The sequence below is a fragment of the Galeopterus variegatus genome, unplaced genomic scaffold (genome assembly GCF_000696425.1).
Source record: "Galeopterus variegatus unplaced genomic scaffold, G_variegatus-3.0.2 Scaffold1468, whole genome shotgun sequence".
Lineage (NCBI taxonomy): Eukaryota > Metazoa > Chordata > Mammalia > Dermoptera > Cynocephalidae > Galeopterus > Galeopterus variegatus.
The window spans coordinates 245,612-267,413 of record NW_007727579.1 but is presented as its reverse complement, the minus strand read 5'-3'; the positions used below and the strand labels follow the sequence as shown (position 1 = coordinate 267,413).

Sequence of the window (21,802 nt, the reverse complement as noted above, 5' to 3'; positions counted from 1 at the left end):
AACAGGACAGTTGGATATGGTAGATGAGAGAGTAAGAGGAGTCTATAGCATATACTTTTCCTTATTTTATATCTACTTTAGTTCACTTGCCAGTGGTGGATTATCATGTTAACATTATTACTGAAGATACCAAATGTCTTCTCACAAGTTAATATTATTACTGAAGATAAACTTCTTTTTTAAACACCAGCAAGTGTGATGGAAAATGCAGCTGAATTTAGAGATTTCTTAGTGTCTGTGCTCTCTAAGATAGGTGACTGCCAAAGGCTGCAAACTGCTCTCTTGACAGAGGTCAGGGAGGGACTGCCGTACACCTTGGGTCAAATTACAATTTTACACTGCACAGAAATCAATATTGACAGAGGCCAGGGAGGGACTGCCGTACACCTTGGGTCAAATTACAATTTTACACTGCACAGAAATCAATACTTCAAAGGTGGAGAGGAGCTCCTTTTTATGGATTCGTTAACAACATACTGTACAATGTGGTTTGAAATGTAATCATCTCAAATCCAAAAGTGATCAAAATAATCAGAAGCTGTTTACAATCCCTAAATGACTAAATTCCTGACATGCTTAAGGCCAAGCATCTACCATTTCCACCCAGATTGGTAGGAGAGGGAAAACAGCACTAAAACAAAGGTTTGAAATATTTTAATTAACACACATCATTGTGCCTAGTCTTTAAATCTGCCCAAAGTACATGGAGTCCAAGCCTTCTAAACCTTTGGTGCTTCATCTGCCAGTGACCTCAGAAAAAAGAGCCTTCTTCCTACATCATCAACTGACTTCTTTTAGCTCCTTGTTGTTCTATGTAGATCTTTGATCCCAGAATTCCCTAAGACAGGAAAAAAACGGGGGCAAAAAGACAGCTAAAACATTGAGCCAGGGCACTCACTTTACAAATCCCCTAAAATAAATTAGAATGTATGTTAACAAGTGCATTCCAAAAAATCTACACTCACTATCTATTCAAGCTTTTAAAATGATTTTTAAAAAGAAAGTAATTCTCACCACACTGGGTTCATTTCTGCTGGTAGTTGCTTTGCCCATGGTTGCAGTGAAAATGAGAGCTTACTTTGAGGGAAAAAACTAGTTTTATTTTGAGTTGCAAGGCAATTGTCATTACAGTATCATATAGCTGTATCACTGTAGGATGGATACTGGTATTAACACCGATGTGAATTTTCTGATCGTTGTTTTAGAAAATAACTTCATCAAACAATATTTTTAGCGTTGGAATGGTGGGCCTTTTTTCTACTGAAAGCTTATGTCCCACAGGAGGATAAAATCATTTGAAGATTACATGCAAGTAAAAACAGCTTTCAGAGGCTACAAAATATACTTCTACTACAATCTTTAAATGAAGATATCGAATAATAAATTATGTATATACATATACGCCATCATATTATACATATATTCCACAAAAATGGTCAATTGTGGACAGTGAACAACAAATGAAAGATAAAGGTGGGGATGGGGAAGAGAAAGAGGAGGCAGGGTGAATGATATGCACAAGCTGAGAGGGAAAAGGGAGGCAATAAAAGGGGGAAAGGGGGAGAATTGTAGGGTGCTAAATACTACCTGTACTGAGTCTGTCCTAAGTTAAGAGTTGCCAGACTAAAATATAGGACTCCCAAATGGGACACACTTATAATAAAAAGAATTATTTGGTGTTTATTGAAATTCAGATTTAATTGGGTATCCTTTTTTTATTTGCTAAATATGACAATCTTATCCTGGACATAACTGCTGTTCTCCTGAATGTGCAATGCAAGCAGGTTATGAACCGTATTGTCACCTATTAGAACAATCCTAATATTAAAAGGGCACTTTTTTTTCAATCTTCAAAATTTATATTTAGGTGGAAAAAAAAAGAATTTTATTCTCCCCCTGGACTCCTGTGGGTTTTTATGGGATGTGAAAGAATGGCTTAGTTTAGATATTAACTTCATAAGCTACTAATACCATAAACCTAACTTTGACATTCAGAAGGTTCAGGTGGCCTCAAAGCATAAAAAACCTGTACTTGAGAGCAATACAACTTATCAAGGCTGAGCTAGCTGTGGTTTTCCACCCCTGCCTTTCTGCATTTTTAGCTTAACACTACTATTTTCCCTTCAGCAGCACCTGCTGAAGTGTATTTCAGCCATCAAGAAGAGTAATACTAAAGTGAGATAAATGTTATAGCTGGGAAGAATAACTTGCTTTCAGAACAGAGGGAGTTATAGAATAAATAAGGTCTCAAGTGTATTCATTTCCCACCTCACTGGACTTTCATCTGAATTTATAAGTGCAGCATAATATTCACATCTAACCTTCAGGTTCTTCTCAAAAAACTTCAAGGAAATACTAAGAGTTTCTGGGAGTGGAGCAGGGGGATAGAGAAAAGCAGGGCTGTCAGAATCAAATGCCTTGTCACAAGTTAATATTATTACTGAAGATAAACCTCTTCTTTAAACACCAGCAAGTGATGGGAAATGCAGCTGAATTTAGAGATTGCTTAGTGTCCGCCAAAGGCCACAGACTGCTCTCTTGATTCTACGGAGGCTGGGGAGGGGCTGCCGTACACCTCCAGTCAAATTATAATTTTACACTGGTCAGGAAGTAAATTCCTTCAGATGTGAACTGTTTCTGGAAAGACTTCACCCTATTTTTAAACAACAGAAAAATGTTTTTCTCTTATAGAAGACTAGGTGATGCAGTATGCTAAACAGAGAAGACTGGCAATGTCCTGTGCCTCAAGGGAATTTGCAGGTGAGGATTACTTGAAGTGTAACAAAGTCAGTAATATTAACACAGGATTGTATTTTGCCAGCCCAATAGGTCACACCATTGCAACTCAGCCAATCAGCATACAGGACAGTGGGAAGAGGGATTCTTGGCTAAGAGTCATGTAAACTCTTCCTCTACTTGGAAATGCCCTGAACAGAAGGGCCTGTACCCTGATTTGCTGGGAGGTATGTCCAAAATTACATTCCACCCTTTCTCTAAGACAGGTTTGTGAAAATCAATTTTGAAACTAGAGGACAAGTAAACTATCTACTAATACTGTTAAGTACTCAAACTTCAAATAATCACTACTTTATGCAATTGCCCAACCCATTTTTTTAATTTGGTGTCCCTATCGCCTGATTTATCTGTGATAAAAACAGTATTAGACAAGAATTGTGAAGAAAATGGGCAGTGAAACAGTCATTCTGGAAAAACATTTTGGAATGAAGGGAACTGTAGTTCAGGGAGTAGAATAAGGAGTAAGGATTGTACAGCAGACTGTTTTTTGGAATGAAGGGAACTGTAGTTCAGGGAGTAGAATAAGGAGTAAGGATTGTACAGCAGAACACAGTTTAATATGGCCTAATCAAGGCTGCCAGTAATGCACTTTGGTGCCACAGAGCATGGCATAAAACATCCATAGTTTGTCTTTGTCTTTTCATTTGATATATAAATATGGAACATTTTGTCCTAAGGGTAATAGAAGACCAATCTCTCCCACAGCATTTCACGTTTCCTGAATTACTATTATTTGTGGACTTGAAGCCTGGATGTTGTTGGTGCCACCTACTGGGCTCAATGCAGAATTACAAATCTCTCAACTGGTTTTGGAACCATGTTTTTATTGCTGACCAAATTAACCTTAGAGAGTATGATTCTCAATTGGGAAGATTATACACTAAAAAGGTGGCAAACTTGGATTCAAATCATAGCCTTTACAGCTGGGAGAGACATGAGAAATCACATACTTTAACACTGTCATTTTATAGCATAATAGGAAATAACCTTTGCATATGGAGTCAGGTGCCTGGCTTCTCTGGGCTTGTTTCTTGTTCTATAATACCTATCCCATAGAGTCATTTTGAGGGTTACATAAATTTACAGGTTTTTAAGATACTTTGTTATATGTTATGATTGTTTTAGATAAATAAAACTGAAACTAAATGAATTGCTCAGGTTATGTAACTGATGAGCCTCAGAGTAAAGCCTGCAACTCATGTATCTGACTCTAAATCTAGTGATCTTTTTCATTAAATTACAATTTCCCAAAATTTGATGGTGAGATGATTTTAGGCAGGAACTGGGATAAATTTAGGAGGGGTTGGAACACAGTATTAAATTCTTTAAATCACAGTGAGAAAATTATTTCCTTTGTATACTTATTATTAAGTGTACTTTCCATTATGGAAATCTATATTGGTTTTTCATTCAAAATAGTAACATAAGTTTTATTTTCAAGGAATGCATTAAAAAATTAAAGAAGTCAATATAAACCACAAATATTGAATAGATAATAGTCTAAGTGATACATAAAGTTAGGAAATACTGAGTGCCACCAAACTGCCTCTCTACCATACCAATGTTGGTAATAATTTCTTGATATAATTACTTTTAAAATCGTTCTATAAAGGGGACTAATACTTCTTTTGTTTTCTTTTCAATAATCAAACACTAGAGGTTATAAATAGGTCAGCAAAATCTAGGACTCTGTTAGATTTCAGATCTACTTGGGCTCAAACATACCCAAAGCTTTTGTATATATGTGTTAGAAAATGAAACTGGCCTATAGTCAGTGCTCAGTGAATGCACAATTAGTAAAGCACAGGACCAATGGGTCATGCCTGTGACTACATTAATCTGTGGTAACCAAACACTATAATACAGTATCATTTAATTTTCCAGGAGCATGAAAGGAAAGAAGAGAGAAGAGAGTGTTGATTTGCAGGCTGTTCCAGTTCAAACTTGATTCAATGTTCTAAAAACAAGGGGAAAAAAAACCTCCTGAGGCAATCTAGAGGAGTGGAATCCTTCACTATCTACTAATTTAAGCTTGATTTGAATCTGGAGCTAAAAGACTCTTGGCTCCTTACTCTATGGATCCCTTGGGATGACCTTCCGCTAATTTTGAATGAAGTAAAACAGGGATCTGTTGGTCCTCCTCATATTGGTTCTCACCTCTCTTTTTAATATGTATCTTAATGACTAGACTGCTTCTGGTTGCATTCTAGGTCCTTTCTTCCCAGCTTTCTTCTGTCTAATTCTTATCAAAACATAAGATGAAAGAAAAATATGTGTAGAACACTGTCTGAAGGATAGGTAGTCCGTCCAGTCTTCTAGATTTTCTAAACTTTATCTATAGATCAAGACAAACCAACAGAGTGCTATGTACCTGAACCAATTCATCCTGAGTTGATCCATCACGGTTTCAAATTTTCAAATTAATACTTGTAAGTTGTTATCAGATTGTGCCGAGGAACAGATAAGAAACAGCCTAGGAAATTTAGATTCTGAATTCATTTTAGAAATATTGTTGAGGACATTGGCTACTATTTAATCACATATGTAGTGTCCTGTCCCCATTACAAGCAGGTGTAGGAGAAAGTTCTTTCAGGTCTCAGTACCAGGAAAAGCTATTTTTCTCCTGAGCAATTGATTTGCTCTTACTTCGTGGACACCGCAAATCCATGTTTCTTTTTGCTGGGAGATTCAGAACCAAACTTGTGACCTACCTTTGCCAACTACGTAGTACTTCCTTTATGCATTTTCATATCTGGTTTCAACTTATTTTCCTATTCCTTTGATTTCCTCATCTATTTATTTAATCCTATGTGTTGTGTGTGCTTTTATAAGCTGTTCAATCCTTTATGGAATAAGACTGAGAAGAAATTAGAGACATACATACTGGTACTGATAACACATTGTCATCCCTTGGTCATGATTTCTCATTGCATGTTCCTTTTTAAAAATACACAGTTCAGATTCATAGATACTTAAAAATTTAAGAATCCTTTCACTGTCCCTCAAAGCCATTCCTTTATTCTTTTTTTTTTTTTTAATGAGAAACTATGTGATTTTGTCTAATTATGCCATAAATTCTTTGGAAGAAATCACTGAAAGTCCCAGAGGGACATCTAGATTGGTGAAACAGCCATTGTCAGATGTTTAACTCCTTGGTCATCTGCTCTAAAGTAGCAGAGTCTATTCCAAAAAGATTCATAAGACCAAACAACTGTAATTCCTAAGAAAGGGGAAGAAGTGGGAAGGAAACTAATATTTTATTGAGTGCCAACTATGTATCAGCTACATATGCTAAAAAGATAATATATTACTTTATCTTTACAAAGGAAAACTTAATTTTCTCCAGAGAAAATCCTTACCTTGATACAAGAGCTTCTGTATTATAATAATATAATATTATATAATAATAATATATTATATAATAATAATAATAATAGTGATAGTGAAAAAATTTATTATTACACTGTTAACATTTAACTGTGTGCCAGACATTGTGTTGCTCTTTTTACAAATAATGAGATCTCCAATGAAAAACAAAACAAAACAAAATCTCAAACTGTGTATCTATGAAACTCTACCTACCTTGGGACCCAGAAAGATTGAAAAATGCTTGTGTTGGCTCAAAATTCTGCTGTAAGTACAGTGATAATTTCAGGTCATTGGCCTTCTGGTAGTTCTTCAAGGCTTCAATTCTCAGCTCAATCACTTTGCCATGAAAGCCATTCTGAAAGAGGACGTTTTTCAAAGCTACTCATACAGCATTGGCTTCTCTAAATCCATTGTTACCGGAATGTTCTTTACCCAGAATTTAAAAAATAAACCCATCACGTTCAGTCTTTAAAAGTTGGGCAGAAAGTATTTGTGATTTGTTTTCCCATATCAAATAGAACAAAATCAAGAACATAGGAAGAAATACTATTTACTCCACAGTACTCAAGGTGAAACCAAAGATAGGTCCCTTCAGCCATCTCCCCATGATCTATTTCTTTTTGTAGGATAATTGATAATCCAGAAAGAGGGAATTAGGTTTAACAATATGAGGCTAAAAGCCTTTATATTGTATGAATGAAATTACATCCCATGCCCAGCACTGGAAGACCTTAGTACCTGAGGGATGTTGGCTTGTTCCTGATACTTGACCCATTCCATTTTCCTCTGTTGCTTTTCCTAGTGGAAGAAAGAACCTCTGGGTGACGAAGTAAATTGAAATCAGAAACTAGTTTTCTCAATATGCTGCAAAAAACCTTACAGCAAAGTTATGATGCCATAGATTTACTATTAATTGGTTTAAGCTGCACAGTCCTCTTAATTGACCGCATCTGTACAACCCACTCTCTAAAAGCTAAGGGCTAAATAGAGCCATTTTCTGTGAATGAGCTGGTTATAAGAAGATGAGATATAAGCATAATTCCTCTAAATAAATTTTGAAAGACAAATTAACAAGTGTTCTGATATTACACAGCTATTGAGGAGTTGGTATTGTTGGTATAACTTCTCACTTTGCCCTAGCTAACATAACTTCTTAGACTCAATTATAATATTCTAAGGGAACAAGACCACCTACAAAAATTTGCATTGGTTTAGGAGCACACCAAAACTTAGGCAGATTATTGCCACATCAAAGATTTCTAATTTATCTTCTTTCAAAGATGCTATCATTCAGAATGGCCGTGCTACCTTCCTTATCTCCTTCACTTTCTCTGGAAATAATGTCTCCAGTTCACTTTTGGTCTTCTGAGGTGATGAGGGGGAACTTGGGGCCTAGGATTAAAGAAGAGAGCTAAAAGAATAGGAGGTCCCAGGAAAGAAATCAATGTCTCAGCAGACCGTAAATCCAATACCCTAGATGCCCCAATCCTATCTATCTGCCTACCCAAATTAGCTCTGATTGTCAACAGGTTGCTTCCAGCTATGTGGCATCAATAATCTTGAAGTTTTAAAGTACATGAGGTCCACTTGCCTTTCCGTCCTGCAAGTCTGCCTTGTTTTTTATCTGTGGGGCTTTTTGTTGGTCACCCAGTTCTTCTGTCTCTAATGTCTGTGGAGAGACATTTTGGCAAAGCTTTAAATTAGTGGGAATTAATGAGGGAAGTGGAAGACCATCACGGATATCAGGGACTTTGGTTCCTGCCAGTTAGTAATTTCTCAGAGACTGACATGAAAAGTGCACTACCGGACGGAGTTCAGAATATAATAAGCCCTCCCATTCAGTCTCCTGAGTGTACCTTATAGTAATAAAAACTATTAACTGAACCCTTATTATATGCCAGTCACTACTCTAAGCTGGAGTACACTACTACATTACTTCACTTACTTTCACTACTTTACCATATTCCAAACATCCTCATTTAGTCCTCACAGCTCTTTTAGGACTATTTTTATTTCCATTTTATAGATGAGAAAACTGAGACTTGAAGAGGTTTAGTCATTCGTTTAGGGTCACAGCTAGGAAAATACAGAGCTGGAATTTGACACAGATCTTTCTGACTCTGAAGACTGTTCTTAACCACTAGGGATGCTGCTATTCTCCATTCCTCCTGTCTAAACTATGGGGAGGGAAAGTTGACCACAAGCAAAAGTATTTGGACATCCCTTATAAAAAGTGTTTTGGGTGCTCTGAAGAAGCTGGATTTTGATAGAGGAATTGTGCTGGCACATATCCTATCACTAGGATTCCAGAACTCAGGAACTAAAGCTTCTGACAACTCATAGAACTGGTTTGTAGCTGCCACTGAGAACCTGATGCAGAACAGGATGCAGAGCTTGAAGGTATCTAATTATTTGTGGAAAGGTGAAAAAGGTAGTCAGAGATCACACCACACACCTGTTTATATCACAAGATACAATCTGTTCTAGTTGCATGGTCTATGAAAAAGCACTTGGGTCCACAAAGGAATTCCCTCCCTCCCACCCCCTCCCCACAAGTTTTCCAGCAAAAGCCCCTAATATTGTTATCTTAGTGCAGAGATTGTTGTAAAATCGTAGGGGCATTAGAATTAGGTATTAATTCATTTGTTTACTCAATTTACATTTATTGATTGTCTACTATGTTCTAAACATTGTGCTAAATGCTAGGAATTTAGACAAAGTAATCAAGATACTGGAGGAGCTTGTGTTCCAGAAGGAGGTGGGGAGACAAGAAACAAGTAAAAAAATATATAGAGATATATACATAATAAAAATAATAATGTTTATATTATGGAATATGCTATAGAGAACATGAACAGAGTTGCATAATAGGAAGTAAGGGAGGATGACCTATATAAGATGGCATAAACAAAGAGGTCCTCTCTGAGGAGGTGACATTTAAACTGAGACCTGAAGGATGGAATGAGCCAACTGTGAGAAAACAGAATTACAGGAAGGGGGTAAAACAAGAGAAAAGGCCTTGAGATAGTGAAAGACTTAGCACATTTGAGAAACCACAGGAGGCCAGTATGGTGGTTGCATAGAAAGCAAAGGGAGGACATCTATGAGAAGGGACTGGAAAGGGAGGCAAGAGCCAGATTATGCTACAATAAAGAGTGGCCGTAAAGGGTTTTCATAAGAGGAATGATATGCGTTGATTGTTTGAAAATATTTCTTTGGCTGACGTGTAAAGAATGGACTGGAATGAAGCACGGGTGGAAGCAGGAACATGAAAAAATGAAGATAGGAACCAGAAGAAAAGGAGTTTCTTTCCATTATGATTTGTAGGATGGTACTTTCAAGAGATCCTTAGAGGCACACCTTATTCCATAGCATCTCCATTTCCTTCCAAAGCATCTTGTTTTTCCTTTCCTGTTGAGGGGGTGGGGAACCAAACAAACAGAAACATGCATTTGTCCAGCCATTAAAGTGAGGTTAAAAGGAATTACTAAGTAATGGTGGGACTGAGGTTCAGGGACATAGCAAACCACAAAGGACACCAATGAATGGGCCTACCCCAAAATCCAGGAACAACAGAGATGTCTTATGATGATGAAGGTTAAAAAAAAACCCCAGCAAGTTATTATTCTGAATAATACTTTATTATGCTAATTGTGAGATGGTATCAATAAAAATGAGTTCCTAACATTTAAGGCTTAGATCACTAATTTATAATTTGTAAGATCTTTTACATTGTTGATTTTTTAAAAAATCTTACAAGAATCTCTCAGAGCAAATTATTTCTTTTCTTTTATTTTAATAGGTATTTTCTATTATTTCTGAAATGTGAAGGGTTAATGTGCTTGTATTCATTAACCACTCTGATGAAAAACTTTTAAAAATTCAAAGAAATAGAATTTTTGCTAGGTAGCCCTTGTTTTTCCAAACATTCCATCTGACTGCCTTTGAATCATCCTGGACTTTGTAAATCAAGGAGATGTGAGTATTGGAACATCAGATGCTGGAAATGAGCACTCTGTCTTTCCTTCCACTTCTGACAATTTAATGGAGTTGAGCCTGTTCAGAAGGCCATTCTCTGGAGTACCCACCAACCTCTTACCAGGTTCTGTTTCATCTCCTCTGCTTCCTTAATGAGCTCCATGACTGAGGATTCATCACTCCCCTTCCCTGCCATGATGTGCGTCATAATCTGCAGACTGGAAGGGAGACATCATAAAAGATACATACCTCCCAAAGGGTAATATTAATATTCTGCAACCAGTCAGAAAGTGCTCTACCATGGAAGTTAGATGGGGGCTGAAATCTCAGGTGTTATGGAAGTCCTTCTGGACATAGAAGGTCTCTATAACTAAGGTGAATCCACTCCTAATTGACATTTGCCTTAGCTTTGTGCTCTGTAATAAATTCTGTGTTCTTTATTGCTCAAAACTTGGGTCTTCAACAGTCAGTGAAACTGCTTTCCACCTCCTCAGAAGAAAGTTTTGGTGTATGACTTTTGGAAGAAGTAGAGGTGATTCTGCTCCTGTAAAGGAGGAGGTTGAAGAAACTGATTTCTTCATGATAAATCCCAGAGTTATTCCCTACCCTATCTCTGTCTACCTCTTCCAACCCCTTTGCTTCTCCATACAAAGACATTTGAGTTTGTTGGGGAAACCACTTATATCCTTATGGTAGCCCCCAGAGAATGCAAGCCATTAGGAAGTTCTAACAAAATCTGAATCAATATCAAGTCTTTGACTGTGAGAGAGGATATTCCTTAAAGTCATTATGTTTGTGTTCCTTGTAAATTTTCCTGCCTAATTCTAAGCAGTGAGCCAGACCTTTGTGTTCTCTTGCCCTGAGAGAAGTCTGTGCTGCTGGGTTGCAAGCAGCTAGTGTTTGACTACAATTTCCCGCCAGCTTTTGTTCTCCAAAAGTCTAAGTTCCTTGCAATACTTATGACAAGGGTATAGAATGAAGGTAGACCTGTTGAGGTGAGATTTTCTGAGAGTAGGAAGAAAACTGAGAGTTGGTGAATCCCGAGAACAGTGAGTGCTCTAGTAAAGATTTAAGACCTCAGCTGCCTACTTTATTTAGAGAGGCCATGCCCTAAGTCAGAGGACTCCTAGGCTCAGAAAAAAATTGCCATTCCGTTGCTTGGCATAGAAAGAGCAGTCATTTGTACTAAAGTGATTCCACAAACACGAATAAGGAAGCTACCAGTGTGACCAGGACTGACCAAAGTTATTAAAGGCTCTTACCTGTTTCTTGGCTGGGCACCCTAGGGAGGTAGAGTAATAACTATAGCCCCATGAAATGAGAGCTGAGTCATATTTAATTTTACTAAAAGAAAATAAAGGATTCATTGTGACCCTGATTTTGTGGTTACAAATTCTTTACCTACTACAGCTGAATGTCCAAATCTTTTAATAAAAAAATGATATAAATAAATAATTATTGCCAGTCCTATGGAGATTAAGTTCTCCAGTCTTTATGCCTCTAGGAATCCTGAGTAAGAAGCTTTTACCTTCTCTGTTTTTCCTCCAAGTTAGACATTAACTTCTGGAATAAGAGGTTGTTCTTATCTTCTAGAGGTTTTAACATTTCTAGCAGTTCCTGCTCCCTGAGCTTTAAGTCCTCGTTCAATTCTTTCAAGTAGCTGTCATCTGCTTTAGAACTTCTGTGGGAAGAGACAACGATAATACCTGCTTTTAGACTGGGTTAATACAGAGAGACCTTGTTTTCCCTCCTGGATAGTTACCATTTAGCATCTTCCATCCAAGACTCACCTTATTTTTGATGGTAAGTAAGATTCTGAAGAGTTTGTAACACTTGTCATCTTGAAGGGAAACTTCTACTCTAAGAATAAAGAGGACTTCTTGAAAATATGTACCTTCTTTTCTCATCCAGGTATCATTTTTGTGCTGCTATTCTTGAAACTCCTATTGCATTGGACTGACATTAGCTACAGCTTGAGGTCACAATGGTCCCTAAGGCCACAAAGTCAACAGCCAACATTAATGTCAACTTTTGACTGAAAATACTAACTACATTTGATCAGTTCTTGCCTTAGCTTTAGGCAAATGCAGAAAGTTTTATTCTGAAGTCTTTGAATGAATAAGATAGAAAAAAGCATATCTACATTATGGAATTCATATTGTGTTAGAAAACGGTGGCCTGTCAAAAATAGCTCATCAATACCATCTTCCGTGGCAACTACTATCTGTTAGGGCACACTGCTGGATTCTATGAGTGAGGAAAAGATAAAGACACAACACCTACCTTCTGGGGGCCACAGGAGGAGGGAGGATACATCTAAGAGACATTTTCAAAAAACAGAGGGCAAACTGGCAAATGCAGGGTGTGGACATAGTAGAGTATTGTAATATTTCAGCCATTGTCATTTTTCTCCAGTCTTTAAAACTTAATGTATCATAATGGCAAGGTAAAAGAATATTGAACATGTAGCAAGAAGATATAATTTGTGAAAGATACATACTGTCAGTATGTCTTTCCATAGCCAGACTCTTTCCTGGAAGACTGTAATTCCAGGCTTACCTTAGGATTCTGATTCTTCCTCTATTTCCCTCTCTTTAACAGAACCACATTTCTTCTGGACCTTAAGATCTCCTGTCTTCATCTATGTCACTTAGTGTGTGGAAGATAACCCAAAGAGTTATGCATTCTTGGGCTGGCCCCGTGGCTCACTTGGGAGAGTGCGGCACCGGTAGCGCTGAGGCCGTGGGTTTGGATCCTATATAGGGATGGCCGGTGCACTCACTGGCTGAGCAGTGGTGCAGACCACACCATGCCAAGGGTTGCGTTCCCCTACTGGTCAAAAAAAAAAAAGAGTTATGCATTTTTTTTTTATATACCCTTTAAACACAGTTTTAGGGCAGTATTTTTAGTGAAGTTCTCAAATGTAAGTTAACTCATGTCAATTTCAAGTATTAACTGAACATTTCCAGCCATTTTCTGGGGTGTTCTCCAAAGTAACTTAAATCCTTTATCTTTTGGGAAAACTTAAAGACAGAGTATTATAGTAGAAATAGCCTAAGATTTAGTTTGTTAGAACTTGGTTTGGATCTCAGCTTCTCTGTGAGCAGTGAGCTGCCTTTAAGCAAGCTACTGCATTCTTTGAGCCTCAGTTTCCACTTTTGTAAAAATGAGAATGGTAATATTGACCTGTTAGGTTTGTTGTGAGCATAAAATATAATACGTAACATGCCTGGTTTATGTTAGGTGTTCACATTTTAGTGGGGTTTTGTATATTTGGTTTGGGTTTGGGGATTATTTAATGTCTCAATTAAGCACTCAATTACAAAAAGGCTGATTTATATTATGCTAATGAAGCTTAAGTTTCAGAGCCCTTCGTTTTCACAGACCTCTTCAAAAGGCCCCGAATCTCATAATTTTGTATTCTTTTTTGGAAAGAGACACCTTCCCAAATTATATAAGCTTCGGGGTTCCATAAAACTTGGATCTGCCCATTATTAGATAGGATATGTATCTCTCCTAAAGACTCTATATCAAAACTTCTTCTTAGGCAGACTTTACAAATACTTTTTCTAAAGGATACATATATCATTTGTAAGTTTTGTATGATACCTAGTGTAATGCGATATTAAATTAGAACAGCCATATCAAGTCAACCATAATTCACATTGGTTGTCCTAGGAATTCTCATTAAAAGTTTGGATTGAATGAAGGTGAGCAAACTCCTCACAGTTAGGAGGAACTGGACGGACAAATTATTATTAGTAGCACCTTCAATATGTGGCAGGTGGTAGCAAATAGTAAAGTACAAATGTGGCATTGATCACTAAAGCATAGCCTCTTTAAATTTCACGTTGTGACATTTGGTTGGCAGAACTATGATAGAATTTTAAAACATTTAATGGGCAGGAAGCATCCCAACTCACCTTCTGTTCTGTCCTTGCTTGTGAATGATTCAAAGTTGAACACTTGCTATTCTGATGTGCTCTTTTCTGTAGCAAATCAACACCTTTTATTTTCTAACATTTCAATGCCCATTTGTTCAACTTGCACTATGACTTCCAAGGAGAATATTTGCCTTGTAATAATGTACACAGACTTTATAATGAAGAGCTTAAAAACAATAACAACAACAAAAAAACAGTATTGAGAGGGATAACTGATGCACAATATTATCTTCTGTGACAGGATGAAGGGAGGGTGAAGCTATAGTTGACCATTAGAAGTTGGAAAGGAGGGAAGTTGAATGCTAATTTCCTGAAGTAGAAATGTTGGTCATTTGTTGATTGAGGAGGTGTGGTAGGAATCTTCAGAAAAGGTTTCTTGAGGTTGACTTGAGATTGGAATAGCACCTGAGCAGTGGAGAAGGAAGTCAACCAGGCAAGAGTAAAAGGATTGCCAAGTAGTGTTAAGGGTCAAGGTGAGTTTGGAAATTGCAGAGTTGTCATGGCATGAATTAGCAGTTATATAATTTTCTCGAATAGTACTTGGCAAACTGGAAGCCATAGTAGAGAGAACAGGTGGTTGTTTGACTCTGGGCTGGGACTTGGCAGAATGGACAAGCAGAAGTTCAAGGGTACTAAGGGTACTGAGAGTGCTAGTGAGATTATCCATCAAAAGGTTGAGCGTAGTGTTCAGGCCATGCAGGGAAGAAAATGAAGGGGGTGGCTAAGAGAGGGGAAACCAGAAATCAAGAAACCAAAGATCAAGGAGTGTGGGGGTGGAAGAACAGAGAGGTATGGTTAGTGAACATACTTAATGAAATAACTTGTGGAAATGCATCACTGTTTAGATAAGTTATAGTAGCAATTCAAAAATTTCTTTTTCCTGTAGCGACCTTTGTTATGTGTTGCTTCCTGTCACTGCATAATATTCACTGAAATTCATGCGGTCCCTCAAAATAGGCCTTATAACAAGCTATTCACAATGACCTCATCCAACATTATAGCATTTGATTTTAGTATCTGTTAAGAAAAAGCGTGATTGCTCTATAATTAGAGAACTCAGAGCAATACCATTTTAGTGTTAGTTTTGCCAGTGGAAAATCAGATTAGTCTAATTAAGCCAGGTCTCCAAGAGTAGAGGCAATTATTTTCATATTAAGCAAAATAAGGAGAAGCTTTCCTATCCTCGCCTCCCTCAGCTTTGGTTGTGGCAAGAAAATTACAGAATTCCTCAGGGAGGAAACATGAGGACCTTCTGGTCCTCTGTAACCGACAGCAAGTTCAACCCTTGAAGGGATTATAAGAATTCCATTAACTAAAATAAGGAGAGAAGAGCTGGCAAAATCACAACAGTGAAACATGTTGGCTTTTAAAGATCATCCACATCTCCCTTCGCTGTTTATTAATGACCATTTTTGTCGGCTCCTTCCCCTTAATCCTTGTTGTAGAAGTCCCAAGCCAGGCTATCCCTACATTTGGAATGAATGCAGGGAACTGAGAAGATAGAGATAAATTTGGGGACTCTTGAATTCTCTGTGTTATTGTTGAGGTCTTTTTTGAAAGTAATGCATTCACTCAGTGTTTCCAGATTCTTTGTATAATGATCATCAAACTGAGGTATGTGAACTTTCACAAAGACTACAAGAAATGTGGAAGCAAAAGTAGTTTTTAGAGAATCTTTTCCTAGATCCTTAATTTCCATAAGTATTTTCTTCTAAAATGGATCTACCTGGGAATGCCTCTCGGCCTCTTTTCTCACTTCCCCTCTCCCGATCTGCTCTTCATCCATTTGGTAAAAAAATGGGATACCTTTCAACCATGTAGAATCTTACCTCAGTGACTTGCATTGGGGGTATGTAAAAACCTCTAGGGCATTAAACTAGCCACAATTCAAAATGTTGGTGTTGGGGCCAAAAAGAGTAAATGACTGTTAATGACTGAATTACAAATTCTTTTTCAGGTCAGATTAATTCCAATTTTTGCTATTAACAAAATTGAAAGAAGGCCTAATAGGATTGTCAGCTTAAACTTATTACAATTAAATTTTGATGATAAATTACTATATGATTTTTGGTTTACAAATCAGAAGAAATTCAAAGATTTGAGGGACACTGCTATAATAAATCACCTTCATTTCCATCTACTTAATTGTGTAAACAAGTTTTCTCAATGAGTATTATATGTAAAGAAAATAATATGAATAAAATTGCTGCTGAAGCTTGTCTTATTCTAGCAGTAATTAATATTCACCTATGAATACACAAACTAACTAGGGAAAAAAACAGCCTATCCATCAGATTAATAGTAGCATTTCAAAAAATTTGTTATGCCTAAAATTTTTTATGAAATATATATGCATTATATATGTTTTTGTCAATTGTGTACTAATAATCATTATAATGCTAACTCAATTCTTAAGAAATTTTAACACTTAACTCCTTAAGGTCATAAGAAATAAAAATATTAAATTTCAATGTACATACATACTTATTTTGCAGACAAGTATGATAGGGTGTTAAAAAAAGACTTTCAAGCATAAAATACATTGCATTAGAATAAAATTCTGTGGGGGAAGCATGACAGAAACACAAGTTCAAGGAGAAAAAGAAGAAAATGAAAAAATTTTGACAGCTGACGAAGAGTTTGTCATATATTTAGATTTCATTGGATATGGGTATTTAAGATTCAATGACTTGCGTTGGTGGTGTGTAAAAACCTCTAGGGCATTAAACTAACAATTCAAAATGTTGGTGTTGGGCTAAAGAGAGTAAATGACTTAATGACAGTAATGATACATTTTAAGGTGATATAAAATTTATTTGAAAATTATATTTTTGTAACTTTAAAATTAGAATAAAAAAATTGAGATGTCAACTTAAAAAGATATGTGAAATGGTACCAAGTTTTTCAAAATTTGTTTAGAACATACAAGCAAAAAACGTCTAAAGACCACTGCTCTAAGGCAGACGTTCTCTGGGTTTGATGAGATTTAAGAATCACCTGGGGAACTTGTAAAAGCTATAGATTTTCAGGATCATTCCCCCAGAGATTTCTACTGTGTAGATCTGGAGCAAGTGTAGTTTAAACAATCATACTCTGATGATTCTGATGTGGGATCTGTGGACTGATCATTGGGAAATACTGCTTCAAGGTTATTTCTCAGATCACAATGCATCAGTATAACGCTGCTTAACTTGAATCGTTTTTTTCTGGGCCATCTCCAGAACTGCCTCCTCCAAGTCATATTTTGTGTCACACATTCACCTTTCTCTTGGGATGCCCTGAGAAAGTTTTTTGAAGCCTCCTGCATTTGTAAAGAAAATTATCTTAGACACCATTCCATGACCAGTTCTCGTCAGCTACCACTGCTATCCATACATCATAAATTTCTTTCAGTATTAGGTACTAAAGAAAGTGTTGCTTCCTTGGGGGAATATTGGCCTGTATTTTTCCTTAAAGACAAATCAATAAACTAGTTTTGGTTCACTAGGGATCTCAGAAGCAATTTTGTGACTGGAAATTTGGGTTCTAATCCCTGCTTATGACTTTCTAATGTAATTAATATTTTTCTTGATCCTGATTTTTTTATGTCAGGTTTTTTCTTATTTTCATAAACCATCTCAGTCCTTTGTAGAGAAGTATAAGTAAACAAATGAGCAGAAATTATTCTCTCTGTATATATTTTTTAAATAAATAAATATAATAGATTGGAAACAAAAGCATTTTCTACTGTGTGTGTTTGCACATCTATAAAAGAAGTTTGTTTTGCTTGTGGAAGTAGAGAATGGATTGATGGAATTTACTGTTATATTTTAGGTGCACTCAGCTGTAAGGCATATTGGGATTTCAGGTGCACATCTTGGGAGTAGCTGGATGCTCAGGCTTCAGTTCCATCAGGGAACTGTAGTACATAGCATATAGGAAAAGGAAGCAGAATCTCTTAATATGGTACAATCCAGCCAGCCAATAAAAGTTTACTTGTTCACAGAATCCATCTTAAAGGATATCCAGAGCCCACAGGCTGGTGACTATGAAGGTGCCAATATGCCTTTAAATATACCTTAAATCTTTTGAGAGTCTTGAAAATAATTTTCGGTAGAGGGCAGAAGCTAGAAATATGTATTCAAGAAGCATTTACTTGTCCTACAATTTTTAATTCTATTATTTGTCCTAGACCTGCCTAGCCCCAAGATTACATGTCAAATGAGATAAATAAGACAACTTTCTTGCTCTGAGGATTTTCCAGGCTTAGATCAGAATTCTGCAAGGGCTGCTAGTCTCCTTTTGTAAATTAGAAAAACATATTCCTTCTAGGCAATAAGGCCCCTCAGGTGGAAGGCCTGGCAAGGGCAAGGGATGAGGGCAGCTCCCACTTGCCCCCTTAGTAATAGTGTCCTTATCAGGGAACCACCTGCACAATCATATGCAGGCTAGCTGCCCTAAATGAGAGAAGCTGGCAGGGAGGGAGTGCTAAGTGCAAGCGCAGAGCCCATTGCATGGTGGGGACTGTGCAGGGTTGGAGGGCAGCAGAGACCTTGTCTACCATGGCGTGTGGGGATGGGGCATCAGCTCCAGCTGAAAATGCAGACCCAATCCTGACAGTACTTAATAATTTTTCAGGAGAAGCTAAAAATTTGTGTTTTAGTGTGTGACCTCCTGACTTTTAAATGTTATATAGACCAAACACATATCTGTGGGCTGCATTTAGCCTGCGAGCTGCCATTGACTGAAACTCAAGTCAAGATAAATCAATTTTTTTCTGAGCTAAGTTTTTCTTTTTCCTTTTGCATTGAAATAGTCTTTTTAAAAAATATAGTTTTTTTTTTTTTCCTTTTTGTCTTTTTTACCGACCGGTAACAGGATCGCAACCCTCAGTGTCGCAACCGTACCAGGGACTGGCAACGGGATCGCATCCCTTGGTGTTGCGCCCGCACCACGCTCAGCCAGTGAGCGGGAACTGGTCTCCACATGGGATCCGAACCCTCGGCAGGAGCGCCGCCGCACTCCCAAGCGGCGCACTCTCCAGTGCGCCACCAGGCTGGCCCAAAAAAATATAGTTTTTTTAATTGTACTTGTTTATGGGGTACAGTTTGTTGTTTCAATACATGCATATATTGTGTGATGATCTAATCAGAATAGTTAACATATCTATCACCTAAATATTTATCATTTCTTTGTGGTTATAACATTCAAGATCCTCTTTTCTGGCTACCTTGAAATATACAATACAGTATTATTAGCTATTGTCACTCTGAGCACCAGAACTTGTTCTTCCTATTTAACAGTATGTGAATTTGTATGTGATTTTTTTTTTGATACAAAGTAACTTTGTATCAGTCTACCAACCTTTCCTCGCCCCCTCCTACTCCTACCTCCACATCTGGTAACAACATTCTACTCTCTATTTCTCTCTTTTAAATTTATTTTTCTTAATTGACCCATAATAATCATGTATATGAAATAATCATTTTTAAAGAAGGCATTTAAACCCAGATAATTCAAGCAGTGTTTTGCTTAAATTACATGAATGTCAATCTGACCTTAATTCCTAATTTGATAGATTTAGATTCAGTGTGTCAGAGAATAATGCTTTTAAAATAAAATGAGAAACAAAACCCCAAACAATATCTATTTCTTGACATCTATTGTTAAGTGTTATGGGGGATATAAAAAGTACTAAACAAATAAAACACAAAATTAGTAAAGGGTTGAGGGTATATAATGCATCTCAAATTAGATAATCTAGTAATATTGTATAGCCAAATCAAAAATAGGCTCTATAGGCTAAACTGAGCAGAGAATTCTCTAGTTATGTTTTAACTTTCATACAGGCTCATATGCTACTTCAACTTAAATGATTGAACAACCTAACGTATTCCACTACTGTAATCTTCTTCACTTAGTAATACCATCTATACTTTTAGGCAATACAAAATAAAAATAAATAATAAATTATGTGCCATGCCGCTATACTGCATCAATGATCAAATACTAAAAGAAAGAGATGTCATTTGTCTTATTAAGACTTTCTTCTATATAGCAGCTTTTTTTCTGTTTTTTTTTATTTGCACTTACAAATAAATAATTAGAGAAGTATAAATGATAATTAGAAAAATATAAAGAAACACAGTCTGAGAATGAATTGTATTTTTTAAAGGCTGTATAGTCTTGGGTGACAACTTTGAGAATCATCTGGCTTTATGAGCTGCTCTTTTCCATGCAAACAAATTTTTTTTTATTTAGAGACATTTAATATACCAAACAGACTCCCTTTCCAATTCCAGTTTGGGTACAGTGTAACAAACTTTCTAAATGTTACAAATTGAGGCATCAAATACAACATTATTTATGAACTACAGAATCATTTTAAATAAATGAAATTTTATTGAGTACATATATTATAAAATCTATAACCAAGCAGAATTTACTAATAAATAAAATGAAGCATATTGCATAATAATGTAATATGGCACTAAAAGTCCTGAATTAGGACACTAACTCTAAATTTTTTAATTCATTAAGAACTGTTTTACTCCTGTGTTCAAATGGTCACAAAGCTTGATTTAAGGGGTTCACATTAATTAAGTAAAAATTTTTTGGAATTTGCTGTGATACGGATCAGCATTTATAATTATGGCTGTCCTAGGAACTTAAAGAAGTTAAAAAAGGTTAAGTGTACTAATGGCTATGCTGGGAAGTCCTCTATAGAGCCTCTTTTGGACATGTGATCATGATAAAAGAGAGATAGATATGTTCTTTTGTCTTGCCCATTGAACAGACTTGGTAATTATCAAATTGAATTGGAGTTGATATTGAAAGCATCAGCACTTTTCAGCTTGAAACTTTTTTACATGTAGCAGAGACTGTTATCTGCCTACATCAATGCTACTTCCTCTTTCTTCCTTATGTCCAGTCCCAGGGTTAGAATCACAATTGGTCTGAGCCAGTTGTGGCAATTCAGATACTTTTTGCCAGTAATAGATCTAAGGATGGACATGTGATTCAGTCCTGGCTAATGAAACATAAGGGGAAGACTGCTGGGGCTTTTGGGCAATGTTTCCTCTTTAATAAAAGGCTACCATTTCTTTCGTACTTTGGATGCTGTCCTAAAAGGACAGAAAACTTGAGGCTACTGTAGCCATTTTGCAACAATTAGGTAGAAGGCTAAGATAATGATAAAGAAAGTGACTCAGCACCCTGAGATGGTGGAACTGCTGGAACAACCTTTGAACCACCACCTCCAGACTTTTAATGACATGAAAAAGTTAAATATCTTTATTGTTTAAGTCACCAATAGCTAGATTTTCTGTTACTTGCAGCTGAATGTATTCTGCCTGGAATACTGTATAATTGCAGGGCCAGTGTTGTGCCAGAGCTAGGTCACACTGGCTTGTGAGATGATTGTGCCCATCTCTTTCCAATTCCTCATTCAGTGACTTCAGGTTTGTAGCTTTAAATCATCTGTGGTGGGAGTAGTTACATTATGGAACTAGGCCAAAGATACATATCAGGGTTTTTTTCTCCAGAGAGCTGGTTGTTAAACATTTATCAGTAACACACCACTGGGTGACTTACCTTACTTCTGCAGATAACAACTACTAAGCTAGTTATCTCCTTTTAAAGTGCATTTTAGCAAAAATCCTCAATAAAATACTAACAAACAGAATACAACACATACGTAAAATTATTCACCACGATCAAGTGGGATTCATCCCAGG

The 21,802-nt window shown here is 36.7% G+C and overlaps 1 protein-coding gene across 1 annotated transcript; it reads right to left on the bottom strand.

Annotated features, from left to right (window-relative positions):
- Positions 1–719: 719 nt before the first annotated feature.
- LOC103594061 (uncharacterized protein C14orf53-like) lies at positions 720–11,983 on the bottom strand. Its single transcript, XM_008577246.1, is given in 11 exon segments — positions 720–784; positions 787–838; positions 1,015–1,073; positions 6,379–6,520; positions 6,904–6,963; positions 7,474–7,557; positions 7,757–7,834; positions 9,526–9,576; positions 10,265–10,361; positions 11,672–11,824; positions 11,934–11,983. Coding segments are annotated over 11 exon segments (891 nt in total).
- Between the last annotated feature and the right edge of the window lie 9,819 nt (positions 11,984–21,802).